Raw genomic sequence first — 19,588 nt, forward strand, 5'->3', positions numbered from 1 at the left:
ACTGGCAGTAGGACTGGGAGTTGAGCTTGACTCCATCCCCAACAGAAAAGGTCCCACAAGCTCATCTTTGATGATACCAGCCCATACCAATATCCCACCTCCACCTTGCTGGCGTCTGAGTCGGAGTGGAGCTCTCTGCCCTGTACTAATCCAGCCACGGGCCCATCCATCTGGCCCATCAAGACTCACTCTCATTTCACCAGTCCATAAAACCTTAGAAAAATCAGTCTTATGATATTTCTTGGCCCAGTCTTGACGTTTTATCTTGTGTGTCTTGTTCAGTGGTGGTCGTTTTTCAGCCTTCCTTACCTTGGCCATGTCCCTGAGTATTGCACACCTTGTGCTTCTTGGCACTCCAGTGATGTTGCAGCTCTGAAATATGGCAAAGCTGGTGGCCAATGGCATCTTGGCAGCTTCACGCTTGATTTTCCTCAGTTCATGGGCAGTTATTTTGCGCCTTGTTTTTTCAACACGCTTCTTGTGACCCTGTTGACTATTTTGAATGAAACGCTTGATTGTTCGATGATCACGCCTCAAAAGCTTGGCAATTTTAAGAGTGCTGCATCCCTCTGCAAGACATCTCAATATTTGACTTTTCAGAGTCCGTCAAATCTCTCTTCTGACCCATTTTACCAAAGGAATGGAAGTTGCCTAATAATTATGCACACCTGATTTAGGGTGTTGATGTCATTAGACCACACCCCTTCTCATTACAGAGATGCACATCACCTGATATGCTTAATTGGTAGTAGGCTTTGAAGCCTGTACCGGTTGGAGTAGAACAACATGCATAAAGAGGATGATGTGATCAAAATACTCATTTGCCTAATAAATCTGCACACAGTGTATTCTAAAGATGTATTTGGTTTATCACAGACATGTGCACAGTCTGTACAAATATATGATATATAATGTGTAGTAGTAATAGTAGTAGTAGTGGTAGTAGTAGTCATATTTATCAGAATAAGCTGATTTTGTTAGGTATATTTAAACACCTCAGCTGAGATTTCACTGCAGTTTTTACACCCTGTTAAAGTGTTATGGTCACTTTACGAGTTTACTTAAAGACAACAGTTCAAATCCATTGCACAACAAAAAGGGCCTTTATGTTTTATATTCAGCCAATTTTTCTGTCTTTTTTTATCCAACTCCTTTTCAACTGACATTGAAATTGTAGGAAAGAAAAGGTGCATTATGCCATGCTGCCTCTTTAAAGAAGCCTCCTCATTCAGGCAGGGTTGGGCCACCATTAATTGGGCAGACTAATTATTCCAGCTCAGTCAGAGGAAAAGAAGATGTCATGCTTGAAAAGGTTCCCACTGCTGACCTAATCTGCCAGACCTGTTCTGCCTCCTAATGTCGACGATTCTTTTTAGACCTCCTTATTAAGATCCTTTGAGGTTGTTTTAAGTTAAAACAGTGACCAACTTGGACTTATGACAAATATATTTGAATATTTTAACGTGAAATTTTTAACCTCAGAGCATTGTGTCAGTTTAGAGGTGTTTGTTACTGAAAGTAAAACTGAAACGAAAAAGTTTCAGAGCAGATCAGTTACCATGGTGATCAGCTCATTCAAAATGAGCCAACCTAATGATTCTGCAAACTCTGACTTTCAGCTCGCTGAGCCACCGACTTTACTTACATTCCTTTGTCCTTGTAAAATTACACTGAAAGGTTTTATAATGTAATATATCAGAGTTTAACATTCATGTTAAAGAGCAGCGAAAGACAATCATGAGAGCAAATCATAAACTATTAATCCAACTGCTCAGTTTCTTCGATGACTTTGTCTAATAGTTAACAAAACAAACTAAATTTAGGTACTCACTATGACTATCTGTTTTTTTTCCATTTTATCCTGAAAACAGATCAGAAACTTGGATAAAAAAGGGTTCAGTGAATGTTTTGGTCATAGGCATTTATTTTATTTCCAGTTTAAAATGAAAAAAAGGCATTTTTTTTCCTGTTAGCTGTTAAAATGGATTTTACTAAAAATTGATTTTGGTTTTATACTTTGGACCTCTTGTCCTCCCACTTTCAACTAAAATCCATGCAGAAATTTCTGTGGTTTGATTTTGCTTTGATTTCTCATGTCAAGAGTTACAGAGACGTTTTACTAAGTAAAATTAGTTATTAGAAAATGGCTAGTTAACTGGCTTGGGATTGTTTGGTTTAGTGAATCCTGATGTCTGCTGCTGCATGCCCTTACCTGGCAGGCAGGGAACAAGCCTGATTGCAATAGGTGTGTCAGCTATGTAATAGCTTTGTTTAATTAAAACAAAGAATATAACACAGAAACAAATGAGAAGAATGGTGGACATCCAGCAGTTTGTTTTCTTTCTTCTTGGCATGTGACCTTAAACAGCAAAAATTCTGTGTATTTAAAGGGACACTGTGTAACATTTTCTGTTTACTGGCCAAAATCAATGTCTGCATGCATGTGTGTGTTGTGATTGGTGTATTATGACCTCCGCTAATGATCTGACACATTCTCGTAAGCAAAGAATTTTAGATTTGTTTATACATATGACGGGTAAGCTGACGGGGAAGCACCATGACGATCTGCCATCTTGAAAGTACAGCCGCCGGTAAGGGACAAAAAGCACCAACACGCTTTCCCTGTGAGCCAGCGCAGTGATTGAGAAAAACCAGAGTGGCTTACTACCCCGGCCCATTTTTATGGGGTAATTTACATTTGTGTTTGTGTTGTGAAATAAACTTAAATTTTATTTATTTATATACATGTTCATAGAATCCTACATCCTGCATCCTACCTACATAATATATGTAAAAAGTATCGTACTTTGATGGGGAAATTTATACTGTCGAGACATCCTACCTTAAATAATTTATTCAGTTCCATTTTTGAGCAACCGTGATGACACTTCTTAAGATCGTACCTAAAGGGTACTTCAGTTAATTTAAAGATCATTAATCCACAAATATGTGAATTAATGATTTTTAAACTAACTAACTACTGATGATTGCAGAAAACTGAATTATATGAAAAATAAGTACGGTATTCCATTCTGATGGGGTAGCACAGATCGACAGATAAACCTATAAATTCACCCTCGGTAGCACGTTTTGGGGTAAAAGGAGTTAAATCTTCTATGACGTGAATCTGTTGACCACATAAGTCCCTCCAACCACAGGGCCTCTCCGTGATTCGCAGCCATGAACCGCCACTTTCTGTCTGAAAATACAGTGTTTTTTGTGTTCGTATTGGCGGTTCATTTTTTCCTTTGGGCACACTATAAAACCAAAGTCAAGGCCTTCTCAAATTTTTGTTAATTCCACTTTAAAGATGAACCATGTGACTTTCCGACCTATAAACGTTGATTGATGGCACAGTGACATTTATTACGTACATTTCTGGAGCCGTTGCTGCCCAGCCTCATCCCGAGGCTGAGAAACTGCATGCCATGCATGACATTGCAGCTGAATTTTGTTTTTCGCATCACATTAAAGAGAAGAGAGAAAGGGACAGAGCAAGACCTAAGACAAGGATCCAGACTGACTTTTATTGGCTGGAGAGATCTCACAGTGCAGGTAGGAAACAAGATGGAAGCTAAATTAACAGTTGATATGGGGAGCATCACTGAGAAAAGTTCTGTAGCGCGTCTTTAACAGCTAACATAAAAAAAAACTTGTATTTCAATTTTTCATTTTTCATTTTAAAAATCTAAATGCAAATTTTTTTATTTATTTATTTATTATTCACCTCTGAATGTGAAACCCAGTAACTCAACAATAAAAGTTTGTTTTCGGATTGTTTACTTTAGTTTAGGGAGTAAAAAAAATGAAAAAAAAATATATATATTTTTTTGGTTTTTAACTTTTAATTTAAATTTAAAAAAAATAACAAACTGACAAAGCAGCTGAATGAAACTCAATCATTAGACTGTCATTACTTCCACCTGTTTTATTCCCACAGTCCAATTATTATCATTAAAAAAAATCATGTTTTGACACCATTAATACACATGAAGTCAATAATTTTATAAATAAATAACAAAATAAATAGAATTTTATCATTCTTGCTTTTTGTGTCTATTTTTATTGTTGTTTATTTTCTTCTTTAGCATTACTAGAAGAGCCTGGGATTTGAGAATTTCACTGCCAATGATTGCTGATGTAATTGTTGTGCAATGACAATAAATTCATCCATTCATTCATTAAAATAATTTATTTCTCAGCATAAAAGATCACTGTTCACCAGCCGGAGCTCATGCTCAGCAGCAAGTTACCGTCAGGAAATGTAAAATAAGCTGTTGATTTTAAGAAAAAAAGAAAAAAGAAAACATAAAAACAGTCATGCATCATTTGTAATTTCAACATTACGGTGTTTTTACATGTCAATTTTCTGCGCTGATTATAAATAATCACCCTGGTGGCAGTTTGGTGTTTCACCTTCGACCTTTGTGCATGAGTGAGCAGAGTCTTTAAAAACTGAAGGTGTTTCCGTCCACTCACATTCTCAATCATCTTTTCAATTTGCCGTGCCATCACGCAGCAGGTGAGACTCCCTCGTTTCATTCCGGCATCACCTCACCATTTATTTTGGCATCTGAGGTTGCCATGGAGATCCAAGCCCCAGCTCAGGGCTGAGGGTGAACGAGGCCCCTGGGCTTCTGAGGGACGGGGATCAGATGTTCTTGCAGCAGGGCTTGTTCTCTACCGAGTTTTCTGCTCCGGAGTTGTTCAAGGACACAGCATTAATGGAGCCTCCAACCACCTCCTTGCTGCTCACCTTCTTGTGTATCTCTGGCATGAAAATGACATGCATTATGCATTTAATATCATGGCAGCATGCAGAAATAGAAGAGGCCCTTTAGGGCCAAAGCAAAGGATATACTGAATGCTGTTTGTTCAAAGCTTCAAGAGGCTATGCTAAAGTTCAGTAATGAAGGTCAGAAACATGAACCAAAAACCAGTCAGGGGAGGGGTTCTCTCTCAAAGCAGTCAGTCAAACTGCAACCTCAGGACAACACAAGGTCATTTATTGAGTACTTCTCTTATCTGCTAAGGCCTGAGCAGCAGGGATGTTTGGCTATGTGAAACTGAATTCAGGCTAACGTGATGCATCTTTCTAGCCTAATTTTTATGGTAAAAAATGATCACATGCTTTGGGAAAACGTGCACTAAAATGGGTTTGGAAAGGGAAGACGGGGAGATGAAAGCACACAAATTCAATGTTAAAAGAAGAGACAAAATAATGAATGCAAAACACGACTTACCTGCCAAGACGTTGCAAAATGCTGCCTCCACATTAATCGACTCCAAGGCAGATGTCTCCAGAAACAGAAGGCCTTTCTTTTCTACAAAACACCAAGAAGCTGTTTGTTATAAAATGCACACTAATGTTCATTCACTTTTCCATGTCATCACATCATGAATATATATATATATATATATATATATATTTTAAGGAAGGGATGAACACTGGGCTCTACAACAGTTCCCATAACAAGTTCCTGATCTTGTACCTGCAAAGTCTTTGGCCTCCTCTGTGGGCACCGACCTCTCTGATTCCAGGTCAGTTTTATTGCCCACCAACATTACCACAATGTGAGGGTTGGCGTGGTCATACAGCTCCTTCAACCAGCGCTCCACGCTCTCATAGGTGAGGTGTTTGGTGACATCGTAGACCAGCAGGGCTCCAACAGCTCCTCTGTAATACCTGTTGGGAGTTGAAGAGACTTTAGAGATGCACCCTGCAGAAGATGCAGTTAGCATACAAAAATCATCACATTTTCAATTTCTATCGCATCTATCTGCTGAAGAAATATATATTTCTCAACGTGGATTTGTCCGAGTCCAAAACAGCTAACTGGAGATGAAATTTTACTGCGGATATGAAGCATAGTTAGCGCAGCTTTATGCACAAGGCAGCCATGTTTCATAACAGTTGGTGAAAGCTATGACTTAAAAATTAGAATGATGATTGATTCATTTAATATCTAACATATTTATTTGATGAAAAATAGAGCAAATAATTGTTTTATAAAGAATGACAAGTTTCCCCCTTTGGCCAATTAAAAAGAAATTAATGAGTGTCAATTGCTCTAAGGATTTAAACCAATATTTCTCTGACAATTGCTTTTTTTTTTTCTCATTCTTCCAGCTGCATAATTAATTCATCTTTAATAGGTTTTAGCTGCTTGTTACAGGGTAAATTGGAAATTCTATGGGAGTTAGAATCTGCATATTGGAATAAGTCGGTGAGTAATTACTCAAAAGCTGACAAGAAAAGAGCTAATCCAGCGGTGTAGCATATCCTCAGATTCTTTCATGTCTTAAAAATAAAACTGACATGCCTCCATTGTTTTAAAACAAGTTTTCACTGTTAATCCTTCTAGTTCAATTTAAAAAAGAAAGAATTGGTTGTGCCTTCAGATAGAGGAGAGGCCCACAGAGGCCTGAGTGTTCAAATGAGGGCCTCTTTGCTCAAACCAGTTGGTTTCAGAGCCCCAGTGTGCCAGCAAGAAACTGAAGGGATTCAGGAATGTGCCTGTGGTTTGTCAGGCGTGGGAAGAACCTGAGGATCAGAGTCCTGTCCTTGCCTGTTGCTTTGGCTGATAAAAGCACCACCTCAAGATGCTGACATGCAGGTTGCTCAACAACCGTGGAGCAACAGAACGAGCTCTCTGTGAGTCAGTTTAATAGTGCAAATGCTTAAGAAATGCAGTTTGGGAAAGTCAGATATTTCTTTAGCACAAGTTACATTAGGCAGGTTGTTTGTGACAAGAGAATGATCCAGTATAAACCCTTATGCTCTCAGACTCAAAGACTTTATTTAGCTCTGTCTCCGATTCTGTTTAATTTGCTGATTAAAGTTCAAGTTGCATGGTGGTGTGGTTGTTAGCTCTGAGGGTTTCTGGTTTTAATCTCAGTTTTGATGTTCGTTCCAGTTGTTCTGGCTTTGAATGAAGTTTTATGCCTCAGAGTTGAATTAATTGGTTAGATTAACTTAATCAAGCACTAATTATTGATTATGCACTGACTCTTTGTACCCCGTCTCTTGCCTGATGGTGCCTGGGATCGGCTCCTCTGATCCTGAATTTGTTACTTTTTTAAAGTTTTGTTCAAACAACGACACACTTTGTTCATCAGCACCATGTCTAAATGAAAGTAGCACTGTAAAACTTTCTGAATTTAAACATTTGTTTCTGGCTTGTTTTGATGGGACAGTGACATTTATTATGAATGTAGAGGCTACTCGGTCAGCCTCTGTGTGGATGGCAAGTTCTCAACATGAAGCAAAAGATTCCATCGTACAAACTTTAATCTTTTAACACTGTATGTATCATATTTGATACATTCAGCTTCAGAGACCTTTTGCATCATTTTATGGTAAAAACTTAGTTCAAAACCCTGTTGTAAGAAGTGAATTTAAAAAGGGGTTTACTGTACAAAATGCTGTTTTTTCATTGGGTTTCTCAAAGCTGCATGAAGAACTCTTTCCCATCATCCACCTGTACTAATTAAGATCACCTGTAGATATTCCTAAACCCATGTGACACACCCAGCTCTGTACTCTCTCAACTTAACATGCCTGCAAGTTGCTGAATGAACTAAAAAAGGTCAACATAAATGGCTCCTACAATGTACATTTCTGGAGTCAGTGTTGCCCTGAAGTTTCACTTTACCCACCACATCCCATGCTAGCAACTGGATATCAACACTCTGGACATTTTGAATGTGCATTATGGCTGATTCATCGCTTTCATTTCTTTGTCTCAGCTTTAAAATCACTCTGTGGGACTTTCTCAGCCTCAGGATACTGCAGGGCAACGACTCCAGGAATGTGCATAATAAATGTTACTGTGCTGTTAAGATGAGAAAAGAATGTTACACACCTCCAAACATGGTAAAAAGCCATCCCTTTAGTTATAGCAGTTTTATAAGAAGAGCAATACTGTTATGTCTGTGCAACTGATATGAACCAACCATTAACCTGGCTTAGAATACTAGAAGCATGAAAACATAGAAGTACAATCTGCCAGTGAGCAAGTTGAAAATCTCTTTACACACCTCCTACTTGGTATGGACCAGCTTCCTTGTGATCAGTAGAGATTCCAGGAAGTTACAGGTCCCTTTCAAGACATAGTCTGGCACACACAGCTGCCTTAAATGCTTGGTTTTATGTGGATTTTGTGAATGAGATGTTAGTTGGTGGGATTCTGAGTTGCAGTAGCAGTGATGGCTGTTGCTACTCACGCAGAAGTGATGGCCCGGTATCGCTCCAGGCCGGCCGTGTCCCAGATCTGGGCCTTGATGGTAAAGCCACCGAGCTGTACCGTCCGTGTGCTGAACTCCACACCGATGGTTGTGCGACTGTCATGGCTGAACTCGTTTTTAGTGAAGCGGGACAACAGATTGCTCTTTCCAACACCAGATTCTCCAATCAGAACCACTGCAAAAGACACAGATGCATTTCAAGATGGTTTTCCTCTGGTCATTACAAAACTAAACTAACACATTCACAAAAAAAATCTCTGGTACATCCACTTCATCTCCCATTGCCTTTCTTAAGGTTTTAGTCTAGGCGTTTCCTTTCAATCTGCTCCATAAATGTACAGTGTTTGTTGTGTGGGGATGGGCTAATTACACCATTAGGTAATGCCTTCATTATAAATGGCTTTATTGTTTAAACACCTGAGTGTTACTCAGTTACACATCCTCATTTTTCTTTATATAATTGTCAAAGATTAACTACATTAGGACAAATGTGTAGATGCAGTCCAAAAATGACAGCACAGCTAACAAAAGAAAAAATGTAGGCTTTCCACCAGAGTGTATTTAAAGATGTCCTTGCAGTCTGTGGTCTGCATGTTGCTCCAAAATAGGTGATCTAATTCTCTTTCAATAGAGACAATGTCTGGGTCCACAGGGTCTTCCTTGGTTCTACTTTAAAAAGAAAATAAATGCTTTATAATTTGTCTTTTCTTCCTCATCTGTCAACTGAGTGGACTTCCCTTAGAAAACTGAACACCTTTGAGATAAAATCTGTCACAAACCAACCTTTGTTTCTGGAAATTAAACAATGTGAATGAGTCAAAATCAGGTGGAACGAGTTCAGTTGCTACTTCCTTTTTCATTTGTCAGAGGAACCTACCTGCTGGGTAAACAGCATAAGACAGACTCCCCTGCTGGACATTTCTGTGACTAATGTTTGGGTTTCAGTTCTAAGTTACTGACTCAAAAAGAAAAAGGTTTGGCTTAATTGGTACAGTAAGTATCTGTGAGCACATTATGACAACAGCAACAATGGGATTTGTGCACAGGTAGTTAAGACAAGGTTCAAGCTCAGGGCTTGGATGGCTTAAGTTCTTATGACATCTCTAAAGCCTTTAATTGTGGATATTTGGGTGTGATACAAGTTAAAAGATTATTTAGGGTTTTTGGCTGTATTAAACTTGGTGTTGGAAAGGTTGTGCAAGTGCTTCAGATTACTGACTGAATAGTAAAGATGAGGTAAACTGCACTTTAAGGACGGTTTGTGGATGCTGGTTTTGTATCAAATCATGGCAATAATCACTTATTAACATCTCCTGTAAAAACAAATCTCTGTTTCTCTTTAACTCTACTGCTGTCAGTCAGTCTGACTTTAATTTTAATGCACTTTTTATATCAAACTGGGCATAGCACAAAGTGCTTTGTAAAATGGAACAAAAAAATCCATAATGTTGCCCCAACTGTAATGTACAAGAATGATCATATTTGGGAAAATAAAATCCCACCCCCAAAAAAGATGAATGGATTTGTGGGAATTCTGAAGAAAGACTAAAATGAGTAAAAAATGTAACCCTCCTCAAATTTAGTACCATCTGGTGACCTTCATGGCCAAAAATGTCCATGCACAGAAACTGAAAATCTTCATAAATCAATATTTACTTTTTTCTCCATAAATATCTTGAATAATTTCAGACCTTTTCAGATTGAAAACTACCAAGCATTAAATAATTTTTAGGATTTTAACACTTTAAATGCCAGTTTGAATTATGCATTATTTATCCTTAAAAAAAAAAAAGAAAAAAAACACACAAAACTTAATTATTCTCCATGTAATTAATAGTTGGGGAACGGGTGTTTGGTGGCACTTAAAATATTTGATATCTCAAAGATTAGAAACAAAATTTATTGAACTGCATTCATATTTTTTAGTGTCAGATATTTTTCCTGGGGACCTTTCAGGCAAAATGTAAAAAAAAAAAAAGACTTCTATAGAACTTATTAAACATCAGTATTTTTTTCTCTTTTTTCCCCATAAATCACTTAAAAATGTCAGACCTGCTTAAAACAATCAAACATTCAATTGTTATTTGGGCCACAATGGTCAAGAACGGGTGCAAAAACATACAAGAGAAAGACAATGGATAAAAAAAGACTAAAAATAGGAGTTATTACAAAAAAATCCATGCCTCTGGTCACAACACAGCCAAAATGATCACACACAAAAAAAAGTTAAGAAAAATGTTTAAAAAATGCCCAAGGAAGGAATAAGGATTGAGGTATGAACAAGTCATTTTATGATTAAATCAATAATATTATAAATAAAATAAAAATAAATAAAATCTCACAAAAGTACAGTAAAATGAGGTAAATTTATTACAAGAAAAAAAAATCTAAAAATGTGGGGATTAGAAATAAATTAAAATATAAAATGAGTATAAATAATAAAATATAAGAATAAAAATAAAAAATCTCTATTCGTCCATCAGTGGGGAAATTGCTTTGTTACAACAGTACAGGTGCAGTAAGCGGAAGCACACAGGTGATATAAAAAAGAACAACATAAATAATAAATAATAAGACGTAAAGAAAATAAATAAACAAACAAACATACATCTTGGATTTATATGGTCTGTACTTTCCGTTCCATCCCAGCTTTATTTATGTGATGTTGTACTTCTGGTTTATCGTCTCCTGTCACAGTTTTAATCACAGCGTAGCCCCTTTTTCAGCAAAATGTCAAACTAAAAGTGTAACTTGATTCAAAGAAGAGCATCTGGACTAACAGGAAACAACAGATGTCGGCTTGTTGGGAGTGTTGTGTCATTACACACCAGCTTCGTAGGTCAGGGCTGTAAACTGTGAACTGCCCACATGTTTCTCAGGGAATAAGGGTACATCCTACAACTGCCCTGATATGTACAGAACTGGACTATGATACAACATGATCTGTCTGCATATTGAAGTTCAGAACATTTTAGTGGATGGGAACGCAATGTTTTTGAAGTAACTGTGAACTTACAAACATATCACATGATTTTAATTAGGGGATTGTGGTTGCTGCTGTAGATGCTCACATTTCCATTTCATGCTCTTGAAAATCATGAGATATGATTTAAAATGTCACAAAAAGTAGATAAATTTATCTTTAAGTAACAACGGGCAGAGCCAAATGGGTTTTTTCTGGGGAGCTATGGTCTACCCCTAAAACCTGGTGGGCAGGAACTGGTTTTCCATGTAAAAATTTGAAACAATATCTTGGTAAGTAGACTTAAGTTTGGTTAGAGTACTGAATGTTTCATGATATGGTCTTCTACAAAACGCTAAGTAGGCCCAAAGTTACTGCTATTTATGTATGTGTATAAAGAATAAATCTTTCCTAACCCTTAAAACGCCAATCAATTTTTTTTTCTTTGTTATTTTTGCTCCACCTTCTTTTTCTTAATTGTAAAACCCCATGTAGAAGCTGAACCCTTTTAATCCCAGTCAACATCCAGACACTGCATTTTCAGGACAGCATCAGCTGTCAGATTATGAGACCAAAATCATGTCAAATGAATGTATCAATAGATATTCAGAAGATCAATAGACATTCAGAAGAAGAGAGCAGAATTTATTACTAACAGTGCTTTGTAAAAGATAACACACACATCAACAGTGACCAAGCCTTTTCTCATCTACACATCATTCTATTAACCCTTTAAGGTTCTGCTTTATTGTTTAGTAGAGTAAAATTTTCAGTGACTTTGATGAATTTGATTAGAAAATTGTGGAAATAAACCTGCCTCAGTCATCTCTACTAATTGGTTCAGGTATGTAATAAAACAAGTGTTTATTATCCCAGAGCCATTTCAAATTTTGACCATTTCACTATTGTTACATTATTATTAACTTTTATCTCAATTACTTGTTTAAAAAAACATTTAAAAAATGCAAATAAACATTTTCTCTTGCTTTTTACTTACTAAGCATGAACTTTAAAGGTTAGTTTTTGGCTTTCAGGAGAAAAAATATTAGCACGGAAATAAACACACAACAGAAACTATTTACATATTTACATGTTTTCCAGTTGCTGGTTTTTGCTATTTTTCCATTTATGCTACTATTTACCTATCCTCACAAGACCAACTCAGCTGCTTTGTGGAGCCACTGTGCTTTAGAAACGTCTTCTTGGCTTTATTCCAGCCATAGAGGAGCATTATTTTTCTTCTTTTCAGACACACATAGAACTTTCTGCTCACTGGTTGATCTTTGGCTGCTCCTGATTGGACATTACCGTCAATCTAAGCTCTCTGTTGGAAAGTTTGACAGGAAGTGGCTTCATCATCATGTCCAGGTCAAAATACAAGTCTTATAGCAATATAGCAGTGATAGTGATTTTTTTATGATGAAAATGTGACAAATAATGGTGTTATCATGGATCAGTCATTGTGGATTTACCATATAGTCTCTGAATAAACACTACATTTTGTGGCTGGATTGTAAACCTCCTGGACGGAATATAAAAGTCTGGAAGACTTCAGTAGATCATCTAAAGGGTAAGCTATCCATCACAACTGACCCTACAGTTACACACTACCGCTCCTGAGAAGTTGTTGACAATAAGCGATAGCACCCTTGGGCGCCAGTGATCTTGCATCTGGTGTTTAAAGGTTAACAAAGCAGGAGAAAAATGATACACCTCAAATCTGTTTTACTCCCTGCGTCACCACCCTCTTCCCTCTGCCAAGGACATGAAACAGAAGAGTTTTAATGTTTAGTGACTGAAGATTAGTACCATCATGTATATGTATGTATATCTATTTATGGATATGTAAAAAAATAATAATAATATAATTTTCACCTCATTGCCTTGACATGTATAATACTTGGAACTATTGAACTTGCACTTAGTTATACCTTATTTAGGTATTAATTTATCCAGCTTACTCTGTCTTGCACTAATTGAATCTTTAGTCCTTAGTTTATCATTACATGTATTGTTGCAGAGTTCCCAAGGCTCCATTTTGGCCCCTCTATTGTTTAGCATCTATATGCTCCTGCTAACTGGATCATGGAAACAAACAAAATATCTGATTATAATTATGCTGACGACACTCAGCTCTATATTACTGCCTCACCATATAAATTTGGTCCCAGACAAAGCTTAAGTGAGTGTCTCAGTCAAATCAATACTTGGATGTTCTAGAATTTTCCTCAACTAAAAAAAGAAAAATCTGAAATGACTGATTTTAGAACCAAAGATGAGCATCCAAAGATCCTATCTTCAGTCAGCAATGTTGAATAGATAAAGTCAGAAATCTTGGTTTTCCTTTGGGACTCTGAGCTAAATTTTAACAGCCAGTAATCAAATCAGCCTTTACCCCCTGTAGAATATATGTAGAAAAAGGGAACTGATAACTCAGCATGATTTAGAACAACTTATAAGTACATTTGCTTTCATTAGTCTTAAATATAATGGAAATTTTATGGGTCTCTAAAAAAATTACTGAGAAAACTGCAACTTATCCAGAATGCTGCTGCTCACAAAGACTAGAAAAAGATAACATATCACTTCGGTTCTCCGACCTCCCAAAGAACTTATTTTAAACTATTGCTGCTGGTGTATAAGGCTCTGTATGGTTATGGTTAAAAATATAGCCTATACCCGATCTGCTGAAGCCATATGAGTCTCCATCCTGAGACTTGAAATTAAATCAGCATTTAGTTTTTTTTTTTTTTTTTTCTGGAGCAAGCTACCAGAAAACCAGAAGTCTGACCCAATACTTAGTTCCTTTAAATCAGGTCTTAAAACTTTAATTTGTTGCAGCTCTTAATTTCATTACATAATTTACTTTTTCAATCTGTCTTTAATAAACATCTACTGATTATGGTGTTGATGATGTATTTCCTGCTGATTTCTATATTTTATGTAAATCACTGAATGTATTCTCTTATCTTTCTCTGATAAGGTACAGAACACTGGGTTGCCTTATGTATGAGATGTACTATATAAACAAATTATCCTTTCCTTGCCTATAAAACATGACACGGAAAACAGTGTTAGGTTAGCTAACATCAGAGCGCTAAGGTCACAGCTGTAAAACAGACTGCTGCAGGAGATCGCATCATGTCAGTGCTGCCATGTCAACATTTTTTATCTGGAAAACCTGGTGTTATTTTTATTTCAGAAAAAACACATTTTTATCATAATGCAGCAGTGATGGAGCATTATCTTGCCCATTTATTACATGGGTGATAACATGTTCGCCCAGGCTGTTTACATTTTAAGATGAGGATGTGAAAGCCATTGTTCTACTAAATGTAATGAATAAAGTAATAGTACACCAGGTAAGAGAAGAAGACTGCTGAACAGTCTTAAATAATATTCATTCACTTTTTACTGCATAGAGCCTCAGATAAAATAACAAATTTACTTGCACTTGTTTCCTGAGCAGCTGCTGACTCCTATAAAGTTCTCTGAGTTTGACCTGTAGTATGTTTAACTTGAGGTCGTAGCAGAGAATATTTTACAGGTTGTTCTTCTTTGGCTTGTTTAAGGTTATTCTTCACTCTGAAGCTGGATCACTGTATTGCTTGTTTTCCAATGAGTGGGCCACTTTCCACATTTTCTGCTCCACTACTGAGTAACTTCTTAAGCAAACAATTCCCTGGTTTCTATGGAAATACAAGACGAGTGGCCTTCGGGCGCTTGGTGGGTCTAGTTTTGTTCCTCAGGAAAGCTGGAAGAACTTGATGTGTTGCTGGGAGGCTTAAATTTTCACCATGCTTGCCTTCATGACCTAGAAATGTAGCTGCTGGTGGTGACTCCAAATATGCTTTAAGGGCATTATAAGAATGAAAAGAGCAGTTAAATACAAATTTTTAAAGATTAACATAAAAATAATCTAACAATTAGTTTCTCTATGTGCATTTTTTACTTATAAGTTGTAAATTAACCTGATTACTTTAGTTTATACAAAAGCACAGGAAGTGTACTGAAAATAAGGCATGTTGTATCTACGAATACCTCCTACTCTTTGAACAATGTGCCCATATGTGGGCATGACTGACTCACATTCCAAGCTAACTCCATATCGTCTGATTTTACTGATTAGTTTTACTCAGATATTAGAAAACCGCTGTTTGAATGAACTCTGCACACTGAAATGCAGCAGCATGTTTCACTGATGAATGAAATTTAAACTTTTTTTCCATCTCTTTAAATTAGTAGTTGCATAAAATAATTAGCTTTCATTATCATAGATCAGAAAGGTGATTACTGCCATAATGAGAGTCCATTAAACAATGGGCTGCAGCCAGCGGGTTTATTTTTGCATGAAATCTATGATGAGGAAGTGACTTCCTGGAGCTTTGTTAGCGTTTTAGTTGAGACTTAACAGCCCAAACAATAATCCACAATTTATCACCTTAACCCAGCCTGAAATGAGAAACAACGTATTAATGTTTTTATAAATAAAGAGATTATTATTTTAATAGAGAAAAAGATATGTTACATTGTCGGATTTTACAGCCAGAGCTGTATTTCTAGCTTCAATGCTATTTAACTAAATATTAATAAGTTGTGTTTCGCTTAACTGAGATATTATATTTGAGTACATCCATATGTTTCAGGAAAAGGTCACCCTTTTTAAGATAAATTATAAATTGTAAATCTATGCATTGGTGCTATTCTGCTGTACTGAAAACATGCCTGTGAGATTAAAATGTAGATTTGTTCTAGAAAAAATAAACAGAGCCTCTCGTGCTACCGTGATACTTCCCAGGAATTTTAATTTTGTTGCAAGAAACTGCAACTGCAGTTCTTCCTCTTACAAGCTTCGTCTGAATAATACCTCTGTGTAGCCAAATGTTACATGTAAACGCCGGTAAAAGCTCCATTAGCTCAGAGCTAAAGTCAGAAACTTAAACCTTTTCTTCCTTTCTTTTTACTTTTATAAATGGGGTGGGTGTAGGCAAGACTTTATCAGGGTGTGGGCATATTGTAATGCTTGTGTTCCTCACTGTAACACACACACATGTACTGTGGCTGTGTGATTCTGTCACATTAAAGAGACGTGATAAATAAAACATCTTCATACTAATAATCTGGATCACCAAGCAGAAACATTGGCTGCAAATTCAAAAAGGTCCTTAGAATCCTTGTGTGGCTAGTTCCATGTTGGGGGGTGTTGGGCTGCTGATATTGGGGCTGGAGTCTATCTTGGCCTAATCTGTGTCCTTCTTTTCACACAGTAGTCAAATATGTCTCTTTCTTCTTATTCTTATATCTTCTTATAGAGAAGCAGACTGCAGCTACTTTAAAACCAGCTAGCAGCTTTGTTAGCCTCCAGTTTAAATTTAACTAGATCATGTAGCGCTAGCTTAGTCAGCGCTAAGTAACGTAGATACTAAGGTCCTCATTTATGCATCTTTATAGTTATATATTTTCAGTTCCAATGTAAAAATCTTGATTAAGGAGTTGATGTGCAGTTCCTATATACACTTACAGAAAAATGGTTTCCCTACATTATCTTAAAACTAATCTTGTGCTAGCATATAACTAAATTAGCACTTCATGCAAATATCAGGTTATTAGCCTTATATAACAATAGTGGTTGTACTTGTACAGGGACACAATCTCTGGAAATGTGCAGCCATATGTCAATATTTTTATAGGATAAATAATTACGAAAATACTTAAAAATTTACTCCAAACTGGCATAGTGTTACTGGTGATCCATGCAGGTCTGGAAGAACTTTTCAAACCTCTTCCAGTGACTTATCAACCAGGACAATTGAGGGATAGCCTCCAGGTGAGGTGGCACCTGGGGCGTCCAGTCTGATTTCACAGGTGGCTTGTGCTACCCTGACCCCCCTTTAGCCCTACTCTTACCTAACGCCACTTGGGGTCTTATCAGATAAACTGTCACACAGGTATAAATGTTCACATATGTTGATGTAGGACTGGTTGATGGACAGACCTTTATACCAAACTGTGAAGTTTTTGCATAACTTTATATCTTGAATCAGCACTGAATTAGCATATGCATTTTTTATACACATTTAAGGAAAACATAGACCAGGGCAGGAAGGTAGTGTGGTCTTCTAATCTCTGCTGTGTGGACTTTAACACTCTTCTTATTTTTAGGATGTTGCTTCTGAACTGACTGAATTTCCACACCTGCATGTGTGGTTTGTCTCTGTGTCTGCTCACCTGAACTGGCAAGCTGTTCAAGGTGTACCCCTCCTCCCACCTCCTCCTGTTACACCACCAATAAACCGAGCTGGAAAGCTTTCATTCTTTCTGTTCATAGACAGAAAGAAGAGTAGACCTACTGTATTTACTGCTTCATTATTAGGAGCAGCAGAAAGACTGAATTCATCCCAACTTTAACTGAAGAAATAGTTTTATTAATGAATTCGGGCAGACAGAAATACTTTTGTTTTTCCATTGATAGCAGGCAGATAGTTTTTTCATGCCTATAAAGTTTACTTGTAATAACATAATTATCAGAATCCTTATTTGATGTCCATGTAAACTCAGACTGATGAAATAATTTTTTATATAAACTGGACATTTAAGCTTGTCTTTCAGTGCTTTTAATGTTAAATTTCTTTTTTAAAAACAGGTATTAAACAGTACGTCATATTAAGATTTTCAAACCCACTTCCTGATCCAAACAACAACTTGTTTTTGCACACATGACGAGGTGGCAAACAGGTGATGTCACTGCAGTATCACTCAGCTTTGCAGTGATGCAACTACTCACCTGTAGTAAAATTTCATCAACATCAACATCTTCAACACAATTCAGACAATAAGAGAGGAAACTTGTGCACAGGATGCGTTGTATTCCACTGACTACCCGAACAAGGAAGTATAAAGAAGACATTACGTGGAAAACGTGGACTCACCTTTAAAGACAAAATTGTAAGCCTCATCTGACCCCATGTTCAGTCCATCCAGCAGCTCACTTCCTGCACTGATCGTAGGATGTAAGATGACACTGAACCAACCTCCTCCTCAAGTCCTCACGCTCCACAGGGGAAAGGCAGCAGCTCCAGGTCTGTTCTGCCACATGGACACCAGTCAGCAGCTGTCTGCCCTTCACCACCCTTCCTCGTCTGCGTTGGCAGGGAGCTGGCTTGTTTGAACAGGACATGCAAAGCGTATCCAGGTTGCAGCGCTGCAGCAGGCGGGGTTTCAGTCAGGGAGCGGCGGAGCAGGGATGGAGGTGTGTCTTAGTGATGGAGTCAGTGCAGGGCAGGTTGGACAGGTGGAGCGAGTGGAATTACAGCAGAGGGAGGAGGGGGAACGGCCAGGCGCCTCCTGGTGGATGCAGGAAGAAGGAATTGATCCTCCTGCCTGCAGGCTATATCTTGTGAATTCATGATATTTTTTTTATAATTTGTTTTAGAAAAAATATTCAGTTTTTTTCATTTCTAACACATTCAACCCTAAAGTATGAACTCTGCTCATAATTTCACAACATATTCACATGAATTTTAATCCAGGCATGTTAAACTACACCTAAGAATTCCCCTTTTCTTGATGCTGGGGCCCATAAAAGAAAAAAGAAAATATACCCGACATAAATTAAGTATATCTTCACCACTACAAGGGCTGTATGTATAATCTTGGTCTCTACAGAAAGATGAGACATGTGACCAAAGACGTAGTAAATACACCTGGAACACTGGTAAATGTTAAATGTTATCGGCTCCTAAAATAAAACCACATTACTTTCAGTAAAAACCAGAGGGCAGCAGCTCAGTCCATCCAGGAATGAGTAAAGTAATGTCTGATGAGAAACTGTGCAGAAGCAGAAGCTAAAAAAGTGAAGCTCAGCAGTTTTACAGGTGTTTTAATAGAGGTGTTGATGCTGGACATTGATTTTCAGGACAATTAAGAGACAGCCCCACACTCACCTTAGAAACATCATGAGGATCCAGAAAGTTAAGCCCAAGACAGTATATGATAGAAAGAGTGACTACTTCACAATAAAACCTCCTTCATCACCATGGAAACCAGCAAGACCTTCATGATTCATTTCAAACAAAGCAGAGTCACAGGAGAAACATTAGCAGAGTTTTTAGAGCCGGAATCAAACTTTTCACCACAAACCAGCAAAAGTAAGACATGATTTTTGATTCTGGCTGCTAGCTCCAAAGTTTCTGTCCCACAGTGAAGAGACAGACGTCTCATCTCTGTCCCACAGTGATGAGACAGACGTCTTTGTAACCAGCAGAGTATCTGCTTTCATGTGACTTCTTGTTTGTCTGGTTTGAAGTGGAGAAATTAGCAGAAGCTCTAAAGTGGATGGAGCTGGTCTCGTGTTTTTCTTACATTCCCACAGAGTTGCTT

At 37.4% G+C, this 19,588-nt stretch overlaps 1 protein-coding gene across 1 annotated transcript; it reads right to left on the reverse strand.

Annotated features, from left to right (window-relative positions):
• Positions 1-4,177: 4,177 nt before the first annotated feature.
• On the reverse strand, positions 4,178-18,395 carry LOC121641158 (ras-related protein Rab-25-like). Its single transcript, XM_041987124.1, has 5 exons — positions 18,139-18,395; positions 8,227-8,422; positions 5,493-5,686; positions 5,244-5,324; positions 4,178-4,770 (listed from the first exon to the last, which is right to left on the reverse strand). The coding sequence occupies exons 1-5, from the start codon at positions 18,173-18,175 to the stop codon at positions 4,652-4,654; spliced, it is 627 nt and encodes a 208-aa protein (XP_041843058.1). The 5' UTR covers positions 18,176-18,395; the 3' UTR covers positions 4,178-4,651.
• Positions 18,396-19,588: the final 1,193 nt, after the last annotated feature.

This window comes from Melanotaenia boesemani, chromosome 6 (genome assembly GCF_017639745.1).
Source record: "Melanotaenia boesemani isolate fMelBoe1 chromosome 6, fMelBoe1.pri, whole genome shotgun sequence".
NCBI classification, from domain to species: domain Eukaryota; kingdom Metazoa; phylum Chordata; class Actinopteri; order Atheriniformes; family Melanotaeniidae; genus Melanotaenia; species Melanotaenia boesemani.